This window comes from Silurus meridionalis, chromosome 23 (genome assembly GCF_014805685.1).
Source record: "Silurus meridionalis isolate SWU-2019-XX chromosome 23, ASM1480568v1, whole genome shotgun sequence".
NCBI classification, from domain to species: Eukaryota; Metazoa; Chordata; class Actinopteri; order Siluriformes; family Siluridae; genus Silurus; species Silurus meridionalis.
In genome coordinates, this window is record NC_060906.1 from 11258985 (window position 1) to 11282504 (window position 23520).

The 23520-nt window shown below is 38.8% G+C and overlaps 3 protein-coding genes across 6 annotated transcripts in view; 1 reads left to right on the plus strand and 2 right to left on the minus strand.

Moving 5' to 3' along the window:
• The window catches only part of usp24 (ubiquitin specific peptidase 24), a 64156-nt gene extending 53492 nt beyond the window's left edge, over window positions 1-10664 (plus strand). For 3 of the 4 annotated variants that reach the window (XM_046835749.1, XM_046835750.1, XM_046835751.1), the window contains 15 exons: window positions 584-679; window positions 769-872; window positions 1132-1245; window positions 1758-1965; window positions 2285-2374; window positions 2505-2607; window positions 3965-4083; window positions 4216-4329; window positions 4470-4535; window positions 4760-4826; window positions 5093-5171; window positions 5356-5431; window positions 5547-5633; window positions 5779-5889; window positions 7640-10664. In XM_046835749.1, the coding sequence (XP_046691705.1) occupies window positions 584-679; window positions 769-872; window positions 1132-1245; window positions 1758-1965; window positions 2285-2374; window positions 2505-2607; window positions 3965-4083; window positions 4216-4329; window positions 4470-4535; window positions 4760-4826; window positions 5093-5171; window positions 5356-5431; window positions 5547-5633; window positions 5779-5889; window positions 7640-7702 (1497 nt within the window). In that variant the 3' untranslated portion in view covers window positions 7703-10664. Of the gene's footprint in view, window positions 1-583; window positions 680-768; window positions 873-1131; window positions 1246-1757; window positions 1966-2284; window positions 2375-2504; window positions 2608-3964; window positions 4084-4215; window positions 4330-4469; window positions 4536-4759; window positions 4827-5092; window positions 5172-5355; window positions 5432-5544; window positions 5634-5778; window positions 5890-7639 lie in introns of those variants that run through there. The other variant, XM_046835752.1, reaches the window with a different exon arrangement.
• A 1931-nt stretch (window positions 10665-12595) lies between these two features.
• Window positions 12596-17511, minus strand: bsnd (barttin CLCNK type accessory subunit beta). The gene is made up of 3 exons (XM_046835754.1): window positions 17250-17511; window positions 16808-16893; window positions 12596-14973 (listed from the first exon to the last, which is right to left on the minus strand). The coding sequence occupies exons 1-3, from the start codon at window positions 17424-17426 to the stop codon at window positions 14709-14711; spliced, it is 528 nt and encodes a 175-aa protein (XP_046691710.1). The 5' UTR covers window positions 17427-17511; the 3' UTR covers window positions 12596-14708.
• A 749-nt stretch (window positions 17512-18260) lies between these two features.
• si:dkeyp-51f12.3 (uncharacterized protein LOC107988041 homolog) lies at window positions 18261-22876 on the minus strand (the record flags this gene model as incomplete). The annotated part of the gene is made up of 2 exons (XM_046835907.1): window positions 18261-20182; window positions 22491-22876. Coding segments are annotated over 2 exons (582 nt in total), but the record flags the coding sequence as incomplete, so codon positions are not given.
• Window positions 22877-23520: the final 644 nt, after the last annotated feature.

The following is a 23520-nucleotide window of genomic DNA, read 5'->3' on the forward strand; positions in this document are numbered from 1 at the left end:
AATGGATACTGGATAAAATAAAACAAACATAACCCTGTAAAATAGTACTGAATTTTGTTATTAAAAAAAAAACAGTACTAAATCATGAAAATGTGGTAAATTTAATAAATAAGACTGTATAAATTATATTATTAATATAATTTTTATAACTAATAAATCTTTAATGAATAGACCTAATAAAGCGCTCTCCGTGCAGCGCGCAGTCTCACGTGTAAAAACAGCATGCGGTGTCAGTGATTTGCCTCTAGAGGCCGCTCTCATAATGACAGTGGATCTTCTGGAAAACTATTGGTATGGATTTTTGCTGATATTTCCAGCAATCTATCGGTGCGATTAATCGGCAAAACTGATGAATCGGTCAACCTCTAGACTGTAGTAATCTAGAGAATTGTGTCGCTGTGCAATTCACTACTACACGTGTTCATGATTTTAGAAAAGACCATTTGTCATCTCTTGCTCTAATTTATGCGTTTTCTCAAAAGCCAGATCTTCTGTTTCAACCAGATACAGTCTCATTTATGTGGTGTACTGATTTGTCCACCCTTGTTGTCATGTAATAAACACCCAGATGTTTGTCTTACAGATGGTGAGGGATGAGAACCTAAAGTTCATGAAGAACAGAGACGTATACAATAGTGATTACTTTAACTTCACCCTGTCACTGGCGTCTGTCAACTCGGTAAGACACCACCACGCGTTTGTTTTTGTTTGTTTGTTTGTTTTAGAATAAATAACTAATTACTTTACTGGCTTTTTCATTGCACACAGACGAAGCTGAAGCATCAGGCCTACCAGGCTATGGCAAAGACCAGCCTACAGCTAGCTGTTCAGTTCCTGTTCCACACATACCTGCATACCAAGAAAAAGCTTCGGTACTGGAGATCATTTTTATTGAGTCAGCTAATCTAATAAAAAAAATTATAATAATAAATTACCGTATGTAGATAAATGTGAGTATAATCATTATTGTCTCACACTTTCTGTTTTGTCTTGTATAGTCCAAGCTAAATGTATAGTGTTATTAATATCTGTACTTTTGACAGTCACTAACTACTGGAACCAAATTCCTTGTGGGTGCCAACACACCTGACTAATAAACCTGATTCTGATTCTGATGCGTGTGTTTTTTAGGGTTGATACAGAGGAGTGGATAGCTACAGTGGAGATGCTACTGTCGAAGAGCAGTGAGGCATGTCGATGGATGGTGCAGTATCTGGTGGCCGCTGAGGGACGGGAGATCATCAAGTGAGTAGGAATACGGTTAAGAAATGAGACAAATACCCTAATAGCTCTGTCTTCTGATAAGCACCAGAGCAACCAGACCTCTGTACAGCTTTCTCTCTGGAGTTTTAACTTTGGCCAGACTGCAATCATGTCATATGCAAGATTTGCCTTAACTTTTTTTTTTCTGTGCATACCCAAATATGTGGATGCTGCAGGCAGAAACTCATAAATCGATAGTTAACTGTGCATCTGGGTGTGCTTCCTGGAACCTTATTGGCTGAGACAACACAGAAAGCTGTATCCATTGATGTGGATTGAGCATCTGCATGTGTGCTTGGTGAAACATTGTGAACTTAGGGAGGGTTGTAGTTCGCTCCCACGGGATCGCTCAGATTCCAGAAAACCCAAATTGTTCTAGGACTAATGATGAAAAACATATGTATCACTGGATACGATAAAAAGGAATTGATTGTGATTATGATACTGCTCTCGGTCTCTGATTTCTCTCGCTCTCTTTCTCTCACTGTTTATAGGAACTGCCTGTTGGAGTGTAATGTGCGGGAGGTGCGTGTAGTGGTGGCCTCCATCCTTGAGAAAACTCTCGAGAGCGCGCTGTTTTTCCAGGACGCAGGGCTGGACTGTCTTCTAGACATGCTGCTTTCTTTGCTCGACAAGGACGTACCAGAGAACTGCAAAAACTGCTCACAGTACTTCAGCCTGTTTAGTAACTTTGCCCAGAGGGTAAGAATGCAAGCAGCATAAAAATTCAATAATGTATAATATATATTATATATAATTTAATATATTGTCATATATTATTATACATCATCCTTATTATACATATCCTTATATATATATATATATATATATATATATATATATATATATATATATATATATATATATATATATATATATAAATGTGCTTGTGTTTGTTTTGTGTATAATTATATTTATATTTGAGTATATTTGTTATATATATATATATATATATATATATATATATATATATATATATATATATATATATATATATATATCTGTGTGTCTCCACTCTAAGGGATTCGGACCTTGTCAGTTATTGTTGAAGCATGCAGCTTACCGAAGGATGCTCATCTTCCTGTTGGGTCCCAATAGACAGAACAATCAGGTATTACCATCTGAACTGGTGATTTTTGTGTATCAATTTTAATGTCAGAAACACTAACAAAACTTACAGCCTCCAGCTTAAACGCTTGTTCTGTTTTTTTGAACATTTTTCTTCACCATGTTCACTTTAGAACCGCCGGTGGAGTTCAGCTCAGGCACGAGAGTTCGTGCACTTGCATAACACACTTGCCCTGGTGGTGCTACACACAGACCTGAAATCTCAAAGAACGGAGAGTAAGCAACTGTATCGCTCAACTGTATCAGACACAAAAACAATGACAGGGTTCCCACACTTCTTCCAAGTCATTTGAATTTTAGATCAGTGGTCCCCAACCCTGGTCCGTGGGTCAATTGGTACCGGGCCACACAGAAAGAATACATAACTTTATTATTTGCGTTTTATTTATTATCTGATTCTGAACGATGTTTTATTTTGGAAAATTATCAGATTCTCTCTGCCACATCTATGACTCACTCTTGATGCATGTCATGATGTTTGCCTCGGTCACATGTCTTGCCTCCATCCTCTACCTTCTTAAAGGGGCTGCTCCGGCCGCTAACACATAATACATTACCGCTAAATTCAAACCCCCAAGCGAGCAAAAAATTTACAAAAAACAACACTGTGGATTCACGTTTATTATTATATTTAGAAAATACCAGAAAAATGTTTGCTGTTTGTACCATTTTATTTTTTTGTATTTATTCCCCACACTTTAAAATATTGTCTGACATTAATCCGGTCCGTGGCGCAAAAAAGGTTGGGGACCGCTGTTTTAGACGCATGGATTCAAGCCCTGGAAAGTACTTGAAAACAAATTTAGGTCCCTGAAAGTGTTAGAATTCGAAATAAATTTAGTTTAGTAGAATATTGTTTTAATCTCGTCAGAATATTTGTTTTGGGGATTTTTAGACATTACGTTGCTAGCAGTGTCACGGTACCTTGATTTCGTCCTGGGCGGGGGTCGAATATTTGAGCCGTGACACTTGCTGTGTCTGAAAGGAACATTCTTATTAATAAGGATAAGAGTGATCACCGTATTAATAAAGCATATAGTATATGACATATTATCTGTATAGAATTATTAATAATTCTGTGTGTCTGCATATAATGTGTATTAGATGTTCTTGTAATATCACTGTCTTTATTGCTTTTAAGTCACACTAACCGTTTTCTTTATAACTATTTGTTTGTTGATTTATTTATTATTTTCAGTATCTCGAACTTTGCAGTGTTTTTCACTGGTTATTTGAATATTACCAGTATGAACCCCATTGGCCTTAATGTATTTAATAAAATTCCTTCGATCACATCCACAACCTCCACATTCAAATCATTATTACTGAAAGTTTTTTACGCACATGTTAATTGTAAGTGAAATGTTAAAGACCGTAAGAGGTCTGTCATGACACTATATATGTTTGGGTGTAAATTTGATAGGTGCTCGATATAAAAAAAAAACAAATGGTGCTTGAAAAGTCCTTGAATCTGGTGTGCATGAAAGTGTGCGAACCTTGAAATGAATATTCATGTGCGTGCTTCATGCATGGTTCAGACTGTAAATCTGACACTCTGTCTGTGTGTGCACAGCTCCTGGATCGTTTAAACATAGCTCCTCTGGTCTAGTGTCTTCAACCTCACTCCTGCCACTGCACCAAGACGTCAACACACTGCTGTTCAAACCTGAGGGACAGCCGTACCTTATGGAGGTCTTTCTCTCTCTTAATCTATCTCACACACACATTCTTACACTCTGAAACATTACATTTCATTTTTTTTTTTTGTTGTTATAATCACCGATGCAGGATTTATTTTTTTAACCCAGGTTGTTTCCTTTCTAGGTCATGTTTGCCATGCGTGAGCTTTCTGGACCACTGTCTTTCCTCATAGAGATGGTGACATACTGCTGCTTTTGTAATGAGCCTTTCTCTTTGGGGGTGCTGCACCTGCTAAAGGTAAGATCGCCCTGAAATCTACAAATCTACAATTTTTTTTTTTTAAATAGAGTGCAATGCTGACTTTTTGTGTGTGTGTGTGTGTGTGTGTGTGTGTGTGTGTGTGTGTGTGTGTGTGTGTGTGTGTGTGTGGTTTTTAGAATCAGCTGGACTCGGCTCCTCCTCATGAGCTCAAGAATGTCTTCCAATTGCTTCTGGAGATTCTGGTGAGTGTTGCTAAGTAGAGCAGCAGCCTCAAGAAATGTTAGAGTAGTCAGACTGTCCTGTATTTGTTTCAATTGAACTCGGGCAAAGTGAGGCAAGTTTTAAACAGGATAAATCCATGTATAGAAACGGTGAGAAAGAACACAGAATTCTTATGAATTAATTCATTTGCTAGTTGAAAAGATTCAGCACAGACACCTTACATCTTTCTTTTGATCAACTTTAGATGGTAGAAGACCCTCTGCAGTCCCAAAGACTCAAATATGCATTCGAAACTGAAAAGGGGCTTCTGGGTAGGTATCATTCTGAACTCCATCTTCAAAAATCTACCTGATATCATCTAACCATGTGAACAAGGTCATGGGTTAAAGCTCCAACACTGCCCAGCTGCCACTCCTGGGCCCTTTAGCAAGAGCTGTGTAATCCATGGGTGCTGCATCGTGGCTCATCGTGTTGGAAGAAGGAACAGTTTTTCACAGGAAAAATCTCAATGTGCTTTAATGTCTATGGTGGAAATTTAATTTTCTTCTTGTGTGTATTTTGTTTTTTACCGTTTCAGCTTTAATGCATCAGAGCAACAACGTGGACAGCAGCCGCTGCTACCAGTGCGTCAAGTTCCTTGTCACTTTAGCGCAGAAGTGAGTGAATCACACATGTCCTCAAACGGCTCTTCTTTAATCGCCATTTAGCTGCCTTTATATTGTAAAAGCCCTTGGAACAGTAATCCACTGGCAGAAAGTCTTCCCTCTGAAGAAAGGGATTGCACAACAGCAGTGGATATGTATGGTTCAGTCACCCAATGGTCGTATGTGTTTTGGCCAGGTGTGCTCCAGCTAAAGACTACTTCAAGGAGCTGTCAGGACATTGGAGCTGGGCAGTGCAGTGGCTGCAAAAAAAGGCAAGATACTGACCAAAATTTAGTAAATACCTTTTCCCCCCAGGTTACATTTGCATGGTGATTCAGGGTATTCATCTGTTTTTTTTGTTTGTTTGTTTTTCTCCCACTTTTACAGATGTCCGAGCATTATTGGACCCCTCAGAGCAACGTGTCCAACGAGACGTCCACGGCTAAGACCTTCCAGCGGACCATCTCAGCACAGGTCTGAAGTTTTTACTTAATTTATAGTACTGCCTTTAGTGTTCCCATCCACCTTGTGTAAGCTGTGTGTGTGTGTGTGTGTGTGTGTGTGTGTGTGTGTGTGTGTGTGTGTGTGTGTGTGTGTGTGTGTGTGTGTGTGTGTGTAGGATACACTGGCTTATGCCACAGCTCTACTGAATGAGAAGGAACAGTCTGGCAGCAGTAATGGCTCTGATGGTAGCCCAGCTAATGAGAACTCGGACCGCAGCCTTAGACAGGTAATTAATCTGAATAGCCTCCACTCTCTTTCTCATGAATGCATGTGTATACATCGATCAGGAATAACATTATGACCACCTCCCTAATATCTTGTTGGTCCCCCTTTTGCTGCCAAAACAGTCGTGACGGGTCAAACATTAACAGCGTTAACTTCTTCAGCAATGTGAGCTACAGAAGCTCGTCTGGTTGATCAGACACCCGGACCGGCCTTCACTCCTCACATGCATCAGTGAGCCTCAGTAGCCCATGACCCTGTTGCCGGTTTACCACTGTTCCTTTTTTGGACCACTTTTTATAGATACTGAGCACTGCAGACCAGGAAACCCCACCAGAGCTGCAGTTTTGGAGATGCTCTGACCCAGTTGTCTAGACGTCACAATTTGGCCCTTTTCATACTACCTCAAATCCTCACACTTGCCAGTTTTTCTTGCATAATGACAAAATGTTTACTTGCTGCCTAAAATATCCCACCCTCTAACAGGTGCCATGATGAAGAGATAATGCCTGATGGAGTATACTGTCTGCCAGTCCCCAAACCATAAGCGTATCCAGCTAGATACAATATATATAAGGAAAGATGTTTTTAAAACAGGGAAGGCATTTTTCTTTTAATCAGTATCGGGCGATTGTGCTGCAAATTGGGCCAACGATTAGGCAGATACATCTAGCACACCAAAACGTGCATCTACGTTCTGCCCTTGCGTGAGAGAACAGAACTCTCCCATGCCAGCAGGTGGCAGTAGTCTGTATTCGCCATCCAAACCGGCAAACTGGAAGAGTTAAAACTGCGAATATATAAAGTACACTGATTGGAGAGGCTTGTGATGATTAATAAATGTTCAATTTAAGCAATTTTCTGCATCACTTCTTATTAAATATCTGTTAGGTTTAATGCGATAAAAGAAAACATATCGGGCAAAAGAAATGTGCATCATATATCAGCCATCAGCTGCTCTGATTTCTAAATATCAGCCAAAGAAAAAAACCCATACCCAGTCAACCTCTAGTCGTGAGAGTAATGGATGTGTGCTGGACCTTGTTCCAGGGTGTATTGATTTAAGGAGATTGGAACCTTTGGGAGGTCTTATAACCTTGATGCACTTTGGTCCTCTCATGCATGCTGTGCTTAGCTTGAGCTAATTTAATCAGATTCTTATAGTTACAGTCTTCCTGATATTCTAGGCAGCAATACAGGAGTCACATTTACATGATACGGCTTCAGTATATGTGAACACCTGACCATCTCACTCATGTGCTCATTGCACATCCCATTCTAGATTTATTTCTCTCTTGCTGTCATACCTGGGAAGGTGAAGGGCCTTTCCCATGCCAAGAATTAAACATGATTGAAACCCATGGGCCAAAAGTAAAAAAAAAAGTTCCTCTTATTTAACTAATACAGTTTAATTGTTTTATATTACAAAATTCTAGTTCAGTGAAACAATCCAGTTTATTGTACATTTGTTCAATGTCCACTACAGCGATTTAGTGACCTCTAATGAGAGTCATGAAGCTGGCCCTTATTTTTTTGGAAAAAAAAAAATCTCCATCTTTTGTAATGTATGGCATGATGGGCAAAATTAAAGGACACCACTGGTCAACTTTCAGGATCTGCTTCTCTTATTTCCAGTAAATAAGAATTGTAATGATAAAACTATAAACAGTCTTTGCCATGTGTGGTTTATACAGTGATTATTTCTTTTATTTTTCATCCATTTTCTGTCTGTCCCCCCCTCTTTTTTTTCCCAGGGATCAGAGTCTCCTATGATGCTGGGTGACTCAAAGAGCGATTTAGACGATGTTGACCCCTAACTCTCTTCATCAACAGTAGTAGGGTCAATTTTTTTTTTTTTACACAAGCAAAAAAAAAAAAATCAAGATTCCCTCCAATGGAGAGATATTGTAGCTCCAAGCAGCCAACCGAAAGACTGCACTTGACCTCCTGGTGGACTAAAAAAACCCGGATCATCAGGAAACAAGAGGCACAAACTCGGTTCTCAGAGGTCACTCTGAAGTGAGGAAATCGAATCAAATGGCTGTGGCAGGTCAAGGAAAAGGCTGAGGTTGATGAGACCGGACCGGAGCTCAACTCTCACTGGATATCATGTGTTTAACTGAGATCCCATCATGTAGCCTGAGCTCAGTAGAATATGGAGGAGGTTTTTTTGTTTGTTTTGTTTTGTGTCACGTTTCACACACATGCAGGATTTCGTGGTGCTGAAGGAAGGCTGCTTTAAACAACTGCAAAAAAAAAAAAAGAAAGATAAAAGGACACGCTTTGTGGATATTTGCCAATATAACAAGAGATGCATTCATAAAGAAATTGGAAGGTGTGTTCCATTGTGTAATTTCAAATGTAAAATAATATTTTTTAAGAGTTCTATAATTTTTTTTTGTTTTTCGAGAGGTGCCTCGTAATCAACTCTAAGAGATACTTGCTACTCTTAGCTATAGTTGTTCTTTCTCTCCTTCTCTCTCTCTCTCTCTCTTTCTTTCTCCCCTTCTTTCTCTCTCTATTGCTGGTATTTTTTTTTTTTAAATGCACTTTATATATGACTTCAGTTTGTCAGGTCTAAGAAGGTGACATTTGACAGCCAATTGAATGACCATGTTCTTTGCTGCTTTGCTTTCTTTCTCTTACCCCCCCAACCACCCAAACCCCCGCCCCCAACCACCCACCAACCCACCTTTGTTTTGGCGATGCCCGGAAGAGGGTGTGAAATCAAATTACGTCACGTGTTTCATCGAAATCACATCAAGCATGAGAACCGATAGCGTATCCGTGGAAACGGTTTGGAAATTGGTCACTCTTGAGTGCTTCAGCTGTCGCATATCGCTGTTTTTTTTTGTTTTTGTTTTTTTGCTTTGCTTTGCTTTGTCTCCCCCCCCCCCCCCAAAAAAAAAAAAAAAAAAATATCCAGTCCATCTTGTAACAGTGGACTCAAGAAACTTGCGGAAAAATGTCTGGAACTCTTCCTCATTCCAATTTTCATTTCACGTGCCAGAACGAACCCACCAGCGTCTTAGTGTGGAGGTGAAATTTCAAAACCTGCAGTTTTATTTTTTTCTCGTGGTTTTTTTTTGGTCATGTATTTGTCTCAGGCTTGCTGCAGTGGGTCTGCCACTGCGGCCTTTCAGTTTTCATGTGGATGCCAATTTAAATCTCACACACACACACACACACACACACACACACACACACACACACACTCTCTCCTGGTCCTCCTAAGACATGTTTTGTTTTACTGTGTAATGTGTGTTTGGTTGTAACGACAAGGCGAGTGTCAAACGATTTCCATACTACAGCATCTGCGCAGAAAATCCACTCGACCAAATCACGTGCGAATACACATCAGCAAACATCCAGTGCCTCCTGAGAGACCAGGATGAGCTTCTCAGATCACACAGCCACATTCACACTCGTTGCTTCGAGCTTTAACGGATGCTTGGTCAGGGGATTTTCTTTTCCAAGAGCTATTTTCTAGTTATTTGCCTGCTACTTGTTTGTTCATGTCTGTTTGCCTTATACCACGTGGTACATACACAACAACAACAAACATCGGCACTGTTGCCAAAAGAAGAAAAGTAGTGTAGAGGAGGGAACCTGAGTGCCAAGAACTGTTTGGTGCTCGTCCTCGATCCTCAGGCTTTGGTCATGCCGACTCTTTCTCTTTCTCGCTCTTTCTCTCTCGTATCCTCTTCATGCTTCAGACCAGAGCCAGGATCTCAGCCAAGTGTCAGGGACAGTTGCTGCTTATTTTGTATTGTATTCAAGTACACTTTAGCGCACCATTCATACGATGTTTACAAAAGCACCTATCTCGGCACTGCATCGCATAAAGGCATCCGTTTCGTGTGTTGAATTTTTTTTCCTGAGAGGATCAGAAGAGAGATGCCGCTCGACTCATCATTTAATCGCGTGCCGTTGTAGAGCAATGATGACGGAGCAGCGGGAAAAATCAAACACAAAGAGGAGAAATGCTGCCATTTAACCCGGCGTCTTATGCATGTTCGTTTGTGAATGTAAGTGTGAAACCTTGACATTAATCTTTTTTGGGGGGGAGGGGTGTAAAAGTGTTAACGGAGTGATTACAATCGCCATGCAACAAATGAGTCTAAACAATCAGACTACAGTTATCTTCTGTAGTGAAATCATTACAGCATCATACGTCAGGTGAACTCGCTGCATAATTCTTTTCTTCTTCACTTACTTTTTTTTTTTTTTGGATAATCTGATGCTAAATTCCACATGTAACCATATTTGAAAATACCATTAGACATGGCTTTTCAGTTTTCAACAGTAACGTGGATCTGACTTTCTTTAATCAGATTGTCATATCAAAGAAAGAGCTTGTATCATCCCCATGATTGGATTGGACAGATGCTTGAATGTTACTCGACACTGGATCTTTTTTTTCTTTCTTTTTTTTTTTTTGGCCCAATTGATATGAAAAAAAAACAACTCCAAGTACAGGCTTAAGTAAAACACACAAATCCTTCAAAATGAAATTCTGATGTATTTCTATTTGATATACTAGTGTTCCCCTCTTTTTTTTTTTTTTACTTTTTTTCTTCTTTTTTTTAAATAAATGATGTTGATTGAACAGAGCTGGAGACACTTCAATGGTTTTATTACTTGCACCTCTGCCGAGTGTGTGGATGGTCAGAATTCGAAAAATGCATGTTCAAACCATGTTTTAATTTGTAAATCAGAGTTTGATTATGGGAACTATTTGATATAAAAATGAATAAAACTGGAATGCAGAACATTTTAGAATCTGTGCGGATGTCATGTTTGTGTCCTTTTCATAGTTAACAAGTAAATACGTTTTCTTGACACGACTAGCACAAAATGATCCCACCACCAGGAACTGGCTTTTTCCTTTGCAGAATGCAAATGTCTGCTGTGTGACTCTTTCTGTGTGAACCCTGTGTTTTCCCTCTGAAGGAGTTTACTTAGTTTACACTATATGGACAAATGTATTGGGACACCTGACTTTTCCAGCTATATGTGGTTTATTTCCCAACTGTTACTGCAAAGTTGGAGGCACACAATCAGGTGTGGGAGCATCACATTTTGCCTTCACTTGAACTAGGAGACCCAAACCTGTTCCAGCAGGACAAAGCACCTGTGCACAATGCAAACTCTATGAACAGATGATTTACATACAGGGTGGAAGATCTTGAATGGCCTGCTATAGAGCTCTGATTTTAACCCTTCTGAACACCTATGGAATGAACTTGGACACTGAGACTGAACCCAGAACTCCTCACTCTACACCACTGTACATAACACCCTTGTGTCTCACGCACTCGGCACTCCAGGATGTGTATTCTGTATCTGTCACACTGGAACACACACAGCTGGTGTCCACATGCTACTTCTTTTCATTTTGCACTTAGCAGCTTCTTTTGTATGAATCTATTAAGACTCTTGCTGTCTGGAAGTATTTATTATACAGAGCAGCCAGGAAAAAATACAATGCAATTTGGATGTGTTTTGTAAGAGAAAGAAACCATGGACCAAAATCAAACAGAATGAAAAATAACAGCAAGTGATGACAATGTGAAAGTTGTGAAGATAAACCCAACTGCTTCCTCCAGCAGGCAGTGGTAAAGCTGTAAACGTTAATCTCCGCCTAAGTGCTACTGTCAAAGTGTGGAGAAGGAAAGGATCTGCTCATGATCCAAATCACCGGAGGTCATCGTTCAAGCATGGTAGAGAATGAGTTCCCCCATAACATTGATTACACCCTTTTTCAAACATGTTTATGTGGAAAGTCTATTTATAATGTATAATGAGCGCATCAGTATAGGTCTGTGATTTGCTTGGCAGCTGGTACTGTCGGAGATGCCGTTATAGGAAATGTAGCAGCTCTCATCCTCATATCCAGAGTAAAGGCTCCTTCAGGTCTCTGACCTGGTTGTGAACTCTGACTTAATCCTCCTCAGGCACTTTGTTGAAGTCTGTCACCATTATCTCTTCCTCAAAAATTTCTCTCACCTAAATAAAGACATGGCATAAATCCAGATGATGCGCTTCAAGTTCCATGGAATGCCCTGTGCAAGATTGTGCGAGTCTTCTTCAATGTCCGCAACACGGAGGAGCATCGAAACCTGTAAGCGGAAACAGAACGAGAAATGAGAAGAGACAGGCGAGTAAGTTGTGTAATGACAAAAGTTTGTAGACACCTGACAATAAGATTTGTGATTGATATGTGATGAGTTTTTTGTTTGTTTGGTTTTTTTTTACAAATTGTGCCTAAATATGGTTGATCATTTAAATCTAGAACACAGATTAATGTAGCAGAGTGAATTACAACAGTTGTTGGTCAGGTCCTGGTGCGTGGGGTGGGGTGTATGTTGGACACCCCTGTATGTCTCAAATCTTTCCGCATGGTACAATCCACTATTTTTCTGGATTTCTGTAAATTTGTGGACACCTGAAAAAGACGGGTTTTTCATTATTACACAATAAATCAACAGTGTGAAAACTATTTTTTTAATAATAATAACAATCATTCGCTAAAGCTTTGGAAATAAGAGAAAAATAAGCCTTCAAAGATAAACTAAATAGCAATGTAAATATTAAAATAATACTGGAAAAAAGCTGAAAAACGTATCTATTTATTATACATGCAATATCACAAAATATTAAACATAATAGCAAAGTATCTCATGGTATACTGAATACATGACCGATAATCAGACAGGTTATTGTACTTTGTAAGAAATAGCACATATTCAGTAGTCAAAATTGCTGTTTATTTATAAGACTGTGTCAAATTGAACATTACAAGAAAGTGAAACAAAAATACAAATGAAATCCAATGAGTGAAGTTAAGAATCAAAAGATTCAATTCAAAGCAATTTGTTAAAAAAAATTGATTATTAGGATAAAACCAGTCCTTATTAAATACAGATATACAGCAGGGTTTAAAAGTCTGAGAACAAAGGTGTTTGTTTGTTTAATTAATACAACACTTTTAATTACAAATTGTAATTATTGACATCAACCTGAGAAATCTTTAGAACATTTTTAAATGCTACATGAATTCAGAGGTCCTTAGTATTCGGTTCATCCCTTTTTTTGCTTTGAGGACACTCGAGCTGGCACAGACCTCTGTTTGTGCCAAATCTTACGATCTATTTTTAAACAAATCGATTAGTGTCGTCTGAACACACACTTTAAAAGAAGAGATTGAAAATCTCTTGAAGATTTCTAGAAGAAAATCTAACCGTTTGTCTAAAGCTTATGTTTAAACAGGAACCTAGAAATGGTGCAGAATCTTGAATATAATACATTTTAAATATTGAAATAGTTTCTTTTTTTTTTACTTACTATAAAACCACTATTTTTTTAACCAATTTATTTATAAAATACATTTAAAAATATCCGAATTCAAAATAATCTAGAATTGTACACAGTTTGTGATCTTAAAATATTATCTGATGAAACGTCATTAAGTATGCCCTTAAATTTACATTTTATACATATAATTTCAAGTAAACATGTGGAGCCTCATATAGATAATATTTAATCATGGCAAAAAAATATAAAATTTCTAAAAACTAATAATAATTATATGTAAAAAAACATGGATCAATAAATGACGTGAAAGAAATAGCATGAGAGATAATTATGTTTGGAAATTTAAAAACAATTTTAAAAGTAAAACTGTGCAGCTACTCATTTTAGCATTTCACAGAGTACTAATTATAAAAGCTTGATTACCTGGTGTGTGTGTGTGTGTGTGTGTGTGTGTGTGTGTGTGTGTGTGTGTGTGTGTGTGTGTGTGTGTGTGTGTGTGCATCATGGCTACAATCTTGAAGACTTCTCTCTCCCTACTTTTGCACTTCTTGTCTGATTAATCGGTGGAAACTTAGTTGTGCAGCACTTTCTGTTTCACAGTGAGCTCCAGACTCAGACTTGAACTTGGACTGTATTCTCACTCATTTGTAAGTTGATTTAGATAAAAGTGTTGTGAAATGAATACATGTAAATCCATCTAGAAATATTTCCCGGTTTCTAGGAGGTCAAATGGCTGAAGCGGAAGCTCCTGTCTGCCCTAGTGTACTTGTCGTAGTCAATGAAGTCAGATGCTGCCTTCTGCGGTCGTGTAATAATGATTGATAGTGTTACGTTCAAGTGGGTTTTTAGTTCAGCAAACAAATCCGAGACAAAATCATGGGAAATGTATAGAAAATGTACGTGGATTTCTCTGACTTGGGTTACACAGACTACTGAATGGCTTTAATACTCAGCCTAATCATTCACTGGCTGTAACTCAAAGAAAACCCTGTGTGCATGTGTGAGTTTCCCTTATAAAGTAATGCCCAAGTCTGTCCAGGTTTGTCATGTTTGTTTGCTGGCAGATGCTATAAACACTGCTGATCTTGAATATTAATCTAAATGCACCTGCTTGATAATGAATATTCATATCAGTTTCTAGCCCTGCACACTTCTTGCTAAACCCTTTTGTGTTTTCTTTTTCAGCATGCTTGATTGAAAAATAAGAACCATATTGACAGCTGCTGCCATTGTAAAGCTTCTGACTGGGATACAGCGCTGGATTTCTAATCTAGAGTTTAAACTATAAATAATTGCTGGTGCTCTTTATCAGCCCTTCTCTTTTTTTACCCCCAGGCCCTGTACGCTCGTCTCCATGGAAATGTTCATTATAGGCAATGGAGAGTGTGTGTGAGTGTGTGTTTAAGGAGGGGTACATTTGTTTGTCTGTGTCTCATAACCACGATGTAATGCAACCAGTGCACTTCTGCATTCATGATCCTTGAGTTCAAAAGCATTTCCGACTTGTTATTCACTATCCAGCTCTGTTTCTAAGGAGCAGGGCTCATCCACCTCCCCATAGTAGAGATCAGTATCAGGTTGTGCAGCCCTGCTGTCTGGAGGAGAGGCACTTGAGCAGGCCTGGTGCATGCAGGGGGAGCTCTGGAGGGTGGTGCTGATGATCTCAGGAGATTTTTCTGTCTCAGCTTGTGAGAGGATTTCATCCTTTTCAACGTCCTCCAACTGACCGAAAACAGCCAGAGGAGCCCTGGCCGGTTCAACTCGACTGTCACTGTAGTGATAAAAGAATAATAATAATGAAAATATGGAAAACCATGGTAAAAATACTAGTGATTTGTTACATGCACACACTCAAGTACACACAATTAAGAAAGAGAAATTGGATCAATGATCAAATTCCTGATATAAATTCTGTTAATTGTTTAATGTGCCATGTCCATTTTAAACAGGTTGATCTCCGAGATCTATAATACTGCTTCTTTATAAAAAAAAATACAGTTGGACTCATTTCATTTAGATTTCCTATTTATTATTTACATCATAATTTCACTATGAGAAAGTTGAGCTCAATTGACACAAACCAATATTTCTAGTCTCAGTTAGTGTTCAGATGACGAGTAATCTCAGTGCCTTGGGAACATGGAAGACATGAAAGATATCTACAATCCTGAAGGAATAGCCGGAGAGGAATTTAAATAGATAAAGTCTATGTCATGAGAGTATAACAGGTAATAACAATGACATTTAAATGTTTAAATCAATCAAAACGAATCTAAATGTATTATTACAACAGGTGAAAACAATTCATGATTCATAAATACAATTGTTTGTAATTGTGTGATTTTTGCTTTTATTATTATGGACAACTTTGTGTAGATTTCATGACATATATTCTCTATCTAGTCCAATTTCACTATAGAAACCATTCCAGGGCCATCTCGCTACCAGCACACGTTTAGAAGTTGGAAGGAAGCACATGTGGACATGTGAAAACTCAACAAAGACAGTAACCTGAGCTCTTGATCTCTTGATTTGACCTTCGAATATGGACCCTGGAGCTGTGAGTCACTAACACACAGGCAAATCATATCCAATTTCAACACTGATGTGTAGAAATACATCTCAGAACACACCATTGTCTGTTCTTGAATGGACAAAATACTATTTATAATGGTCTGTATCTGGTAGCCTAAGGAAAATCAAATCTAGGCTAAAGTGTGAAAAAAAAAAGTGTGTCTGGTAGCTCGTATCCATTTCTATTTATTCACTTGTCTGATGCCTTTAGTAAAGAGGACAAATGAAAGGGGATTTGAACAATTTAAATTCCATGCTCAAGGACTCGACAGTAACCACTTAGAATGTGAAAACACAACTTGAGAAGTGGTCAAAACCACAACCAACTCCACCATTCATCATGATGATGAATGGATTCGAATGGTTGTGACAATGCCAAGTCACAACAGTCCTCATTTTTCTCCATTCAGATGTTTGATGTGAACATTAACTGAAGCTGCTGACCTGTACCTGCATGATTTCATGCATTGGCTGTGTAAATGCACAATTGTACAGGATTTCCTATTAAATTGACCAGTGAGTGTACACCAATAAGTGCACGTTTGTAAAAACAAACAATTGGAGATGTCTATCTCTGAAACCAGTATGCAATCTCTTTCGGGTTTAAAACTCCATCCCATCGATAGTACCATCAATATAATCTCATCATAGTCTGCATAACCGCATTTACTGTCTGGCCAGATTCAATCAGCAGACCTCTGATCCTTGTTAGTGTGGGACTGATGGGAAAACTGATGGGTAACGATTGCTGATAGGTCATACAAGCACACAGTCGGACGGAAAAAGCCTCTCAAACTGATGTTGTGAAATAGATTGCAAGTGAATCAACTGCTGGTTATTTCGGGTAGGGCTTTCTTTACCTGCATGAGCACTTTGTGTTTAAAATAGCTGGCCTGTAATTTAGTATGATAAATATAATAAAGTGCAACCATGGCTAGGGCGTTGTTTAACATTTAACCGGGCCGTCTTTATAGCTTACAAGCGCGACTTTGTATAGTGTTCCTTGAAATCTGTTGTACATGGAGACTTACTTGACCTGTAGGACCTTGACTTCAGCACACAGCTCCTGTTTCTCACTGCTTCTTAGCACTTCCTGTTCTGGCAGGATGAATGTTACCTATAGAAAACGGCATTTGGACTTCTGTAAATCTGACTGACAATGTAGATTACTGTTATATAAAAAAACGTGTGTTTAGATAAGAAATATAATAGGTAATATTTTCCTCATTATGACTCATTATTAAAATATAGTTTCGATTCAGCCATATTTGAATTGTCAGGTAATAAAAGAAAATACATTTGTTATTTGTAGCTGAGCATTTACCCTGTGATCCTGCTTTAGAAATGCTGACATACTGAATAATAGTAAATATAGTACTTTTGTGAATCCACAAACACAACCTTTGTTGTATATACACTATAAAGGCGATATAATATATCAACTGCTTAGCTGCATGTGAATTTTCTCCTCACCCGTGGGTAGCACTGGCATATGCTCCAAACCGTCCCAATGCTCACCATCAGCACTCCCATTGTACAGAAAGTGACAAACACCTGAGGCTCTTCCACAGCTACCAAGAAGACTCCCAGTGCAACCACCACAAGCCCCAGGACAATGAGCCCGTAACGATAAGGCTTGTTCTCCGCCATTGAGACTGTGTGAAGCTCTGTGGGGAAAAAAATTAAATCTCCAAAAAAAAAGAATAGAAATCCAGGAACTGTAGCTGCACTGAGGTCAAAGTGAGACTGTTTAGGCATGTGATTGGTGGAACAAAGCTGGCAGGATCATCAAAGCGCTAATGGACCATGACCAGGTGACCTTCCCTCAGGCTGCACCTGTACTGTGTCTAAGCAATTCTGCAAAAGTGAACAATTCAGAGGTGTACAGTGGCAGTTATTTAAAGGTTGAGAATGTACAGATTGAGCAACTTAAAGTATCAGCATCAGTCAATAATAATATTAACTCATACTAGTACATGGTGTAGTTAATGCAGATTGTCACAAGAGTCTAGCATACATTGTGAATGCTAGTGATAGATAGATAGATAGATAGATAGATAGATAGATAGATAGATAGATAGATAGATAGATAGATAGATAGATAGATAGATAGATAGATAGATAGATAGCAGCAAGTGAGCATTTTGTCCTCAAAGTTGACGTGTTTGAAGCAGGAAAAATGGGTGACTAAGGATTTTAGTGATTTTGACGACAGCAAAATTGTGACGTCTAGACGACTGGGTCAGAGCATCTCCAAAACTGCAGCTCTTGTGGCGTTTCTATCAAAAGTGCTCCAAGTAAGGAACAGTGGTGAACCAACGAAAGGGTCATGGAAGGCCGAGGCTCATTGATGCACGTAGGGAGCGAAGGCTGGGCCGTGTGGTCCGATCCAACAGACGAGCTCCTGTAGCTCAAACTGCTGAAGAAGTTCATGCTGTTAATAATCGAAGGACTGTTTTGGCAACAAAGGGGGACCAACACAAATTGCAAATGAAATGAATCATTTTATTTGACATTAAACATAAAGTTTATACAAAAGTTAAGCACAAACACAACACAAACATACAGTATAATTCATGTAAAACGCCTGTTGCACTTCAGCCTGTATAGTAAATAGTGCGAATAAAAAGGGACGTCATGGAAGTGGTTTTCATTCATAAAGGGCAGTGCAGTTCTTTTCGAACATGTTTCTACACAAACTTGTGTCAAAATTATAAAATCAGGAGTGACCTCCTTTTAAAGAACTGGTCCGAGCTGGTCCAAAAACGTTAAAAGTTTATGAGCCGGTAAACTGATCAGTGGTCCAAGGCACTACAGAGAACTTACATTGTTTTGTAATATTGGCACTGTCAGGATAAACACAGTTATAACGTGAGGATGCTAGCAAAGCAACACAAGCACCACACACACACACACACACACACACACACACACACACACACACACACAATTTCTTATACAATCAAGTCTGTCTATTGGCTTAGCCAAAAATCTGTTTTCTTTCAGGGCCTGTTTGCACTGTGGTATTGTAGTGCCATTAATACAGGATTGTCATGAAGGTATCTACAAAGGTCTATAGATGGTAAAACACCCTGGAGGTCGGGTGAAGAATTTCTTCACACATTCCTAGTCGCAATATTACAGCACAGTTTTTGGCAATGGCAATACTGAGCAGGAAAATTGCATTATTTTTTCATTATCGTTGTTATGCATCCTGTTTGTAATATCTGGCCCTTTTTGAATCTGAAACACAATTTTCTAACTCCAGATCAGGGATTGTCAGGATCAATTAGAAATGGTACTTATAAAATTAGAAACTTTCTCCCTTCCCTGTCAATCTCAAGCAATAAAGAAACTATTCTAAAGTGATTTATGTTCAATCTGTTACTAATGACAGTTAATATGTGATTCTACAAACACATCTACAGTCTTTTTCTTGGAAATTCATGTCCAGAAACGAAAATGCTTTTGTAAAGTGTTCTTTGGATAGTTACAAGTTTTTCTCATAAGGAAACTCTTTGCTCCAGCATTCTAAAAACGCCTTCCCCCCAGATGGCCTAACTTTTTTCTTTTTTTTTTCCCTGAGATTTTCTTTTTCCTCCCACTTGATCCACCACTGCAAAAAAGAAATTACCAAAAAAAAAAAAAAGCTAAATCTCTCAATCATTAAAAAAGTAAATAAGAAAATATTTTTCTCTTGGAGTTAAATATCTGAAAATCTGTATTTCCTCTTTTTTTCCCAAAAGCAAAACAAAAGAACACCCTGAAAGTTCAATAATAATCAAAAACAGCTCTTCAGCCATACATTTGATTTCTGTCTCCCTTTTAGCAAAGCTTCATCAACGACTCTAAACCTTCCAGGCATCTGTTAAAAAAATAAAAAACAAATACTAATTTGGGCAACTTAAGACTGACTCAGTGTCTGAACAATTTACTGGGCTGGGGATTTCCATTGGCAGGGGCACTGGTGTGTAGGCGATTTAAGTTGCATGTTGCTTGGAATTAATAGGTCATAAAAAGTCATATGATTATCGTTAAGCCACGATAAAGCAATGCATGTGCTACTTAGTGGATCTAATCGCATGTCCTCGTAATGGTCACTTATGGTTTTCAAACTGCCTGAGTGATTCACAGCACTGACAACATACAGCCTGGGACTTAGCACTTAGCTCTCATCAGCACGTAATTAGTTATCATTGTTCTCATGTGGTCAGGAGGGCTGAGTCATGATCATGGTCGGTTGGGGGAGTGTGCTGGTCTTCATGGCCGTTTCATAGGATGGTGGAGGCTCCATGTCCCAGGGAGGTGGAGTTCCAGGTAGGCTGTGGAGACTGGTGAGTACCGGAGGGGGGCTCTGGGTCGAACGCCGCTCTTCCGCTGAAGCCCTGCGGATTCTGTCCAGCCTCCTGCAGATGATAAAAAAGAGAGATGACATGCAGTTTCCCTCCTCAGAGCTTGCTCTAAATCAGTGGTCCCCAAACCCCGGGCTGTGGACCGGCACCGGTCCGTGGGTCAATTGGTACCGGGCCCCACAAAAAGAATTCATAACTTTTTTCCATTTTATTTATTACCTGATTCTGAAAGATGTTTTATTTTTGGAAATTTCCGGAAACTCTCCACCACATCTGTCTATGACTCACTCTTGATGCATGTCAAGATGTTTGCCACGGTCACATGTCTCACCTCCATCCTCTACCTTCTTAAAGGGGCTCCACATAATACATTACCACTAAATTCAAACCCCCAAGCTAGCAAAATAACCAAAAAACAAAACAGTGGATTCACATTTATTTATTATTATATTTAAATTTTTATTCCGGTCGTTTTATTTTATTTTGTTGTATTTATCCGCCACACTTTAAAAGCCGGTCCGTGGCGCAAAAAATCGCTGCTCTAAATGACATGTTTACTTCAGGTATCTGTTGAATAAACATCCCAGCTGGACAACTACTAATCATTATTTGTTAATAGTTTTCAAAAACCACGTATTAAATTTTCTACTATAGACCAACGCTGTTTAAAGAAAGTCTTCCATTTGTACACCAAAAGCATTTTAAAAAGGCTTGAAGACTTATTATACAGTAGTGTAAATTGCATTATTTATTTAAAATTCAACAATACTCTAGGTTAAGCTCCGACCCTGGGCAAAGACGTATATCCTATATACAAAGTGACATGAAAGTATATGTTATTATTTACAATGTATTATTAAGCCGTCATCTTTCTGGCTTTGTCTAACAAACAGAGAAGCTACACAGATGTCTTTAACTCAAACAGAGAAAGGACAGATCCTGTCTACCTGCAGCCAGATCTTCAATCAAGCCTTTCAGCTTGCCAGCAGTTGAATAAAACATAATAACTTCATTACTCATTGCCACAAGCTTTTGGCCTTATTATATTTTCAGGTTGTTTTTTTTTTTTACTTCATGCTGCTTTGAATATTTTAATAAACGATCCAAATAGGCCTGCTTTTTATAAACAGGCATTATCATGTGGTTTGGGCAGGAATCAACAAAGACCCAAACAGACTAAACCTGGCATGACTCTATGGGAATGCAAAAAAAATCGCAGCCAATTGGCTCAAGAGACTTAGTGGAGTAAACCCAATGTTTTAAACCCAATAAGTTTATACAGTCAGCTGGAGTGTTTATTCTTTCATACAAACTTATTTAAAGCCAGAAAAGAGATAGCGAAGGGGAGGAAAAGGGAAAGGGACCCTCTAGAACATTTAAGATGATGTCAGCAAAATGCTCGCTCCAGCCCTTGCAAAACTCGCTTTCCTATTTCAACACGTGCGTACAGCTGACTCTGGTTTCTGTTAGCATTTGTTTTCCTAATCATACCATTATCATCAAGAAAGCACAGGGATTTGGCAACAGATGCAACTCATGTCCTCTTCAGCCTAGTTCTGGGACACGAGCTTTATCAATGTGTTTTAAGTACGGTCCGGTGTGAGACAAACCAAAATCTGATTGGCAGTTTGCCTGCTTTTGTTTTGCTCTCAGACACGGACCAAATTAAGAAGGAGGAAGTCATTGAGCAACCACTGAGTGTCTTGAACTACTGATTTTAGCGAGCTCAAAGAGGTCGGAGAGCAACTAACATCGTCGCAAAAGTTCAAAATGAACGAAGAAAAAAAAAGGCTAGATTTCTGTCTCAGATCTGATGTGTATGGCAACCGGTGACTATTTCAGCTCCAGCAATTTGCATCGTAAATCAGAAGTTTATAGAAGAAGTAAGTGCTGTGTTCTTGGCTTCCCCTTTACAATCTGGGCTTTCGACTGTTAAAAAAAAAAAAAAAAAAAAGGGTCAGAGTTAGGACAGGGTGCTGAACTATCGCATCTGTCATCCACTAAGGGACCACTTTTTTCTATTTTAATAGTGTAATTATGACGCGTTACTCTTTTTTATAAACATTAAAGCTAGATGGCATGGAAACTCAAACAGCACAAACCTGCAACCATTTTCATTTGATTGTTTCGCCGTCTTTTGTTCTGTTTGCTTTTCTCTCGCCTCACCGTTATGTTACTCATTAACCCTCAGGCTCTGTTTACTTTACAGCGACGGATGTTCCAGATAATCTCGTCTCATCTCATTTGATTCCTCTCGTCTCATAGCGTAAACGAACAGCGAATGAACACTCCTGGTTTCACGTCATTCATTGTTCCATTTTAAAAGAGCCATAGAAATAGGGCTTTTTTTTTTTTTTTTTACCTCTGCAAAGCGATGGCTTGCTCATACGTGTACTGGGTGCCGGTGCGCGAGTGCAGCAGGAAGTGACCCGGGATGGTCATGTTGTGGTTGCTGTTCTTCATGACTCTGCAGAACGAGTAGATGAGAACCCCGAAGCCGAGGACAGAGAGGGCTGACCCGAATGCACCAGCAAACATCATGAGGACAACGCCAAGAGCCACCAGCAGCACCCCCACACTCACCAGAGCTCTGTGGGTCAAAGGCACACGCCTCCGCTCCTCTGAGCCATCACGCTCGGCCTCACTGCCCGCCACGCTGCTAAAACCAGGTGTCAGTGTGTGTGTGTGTGCAGGTGTGGCTATGAGTGTGTGTGTGTGTGTGTGTGTGTGTGTATGGGCGTGTCCGTACAAAAGGGGTTATTTTGCACAGAGCACAGCACAAAATGCCAGGTCAGCCTGGTGTCAGCTCATGTCCCCAGAGATCAGTCGTGGAGAAGAATCACCCTAGAGCAGTGAGGGGAAAGAAACAACAGAACATGTAGAATTAATGCAGGATTAAATTATATATATATATATATATATATATATATATATATATATATATATATATATATATATATATATATATATATATATATATATATGCAATTGAAATTTTTTTTTGTAAATGCCAGACACTCTCTCAGAAGAGACTGATTTTTTTTATTTTATTGAACCATTTTGCACTAGAGTGCTCCGGAAGCTCGTGTTATATAGCCACTTCTTGATAAACCCACTAATGTAAAAACCTAACCCCAAAAGTGAGCAAGTGCATCATAGAGTAGTAACATGAATTATTCATGAATTGTACAAAAAGATTTGTTCGATCAAAAATGGTGTTTGGAGACCACTTTTTTGGACCTTCTCAGTGTAAAGGAATAATATGAATGAATTATGTATGATATAAAGGAATAATATGTGTGTAATCAACACTAAAGCTGTCTTTGTGTTTTGAAAGGACATCTCACACATACACAAAATCCAAATTGCATTTCGCTGTAACATTTTCAACA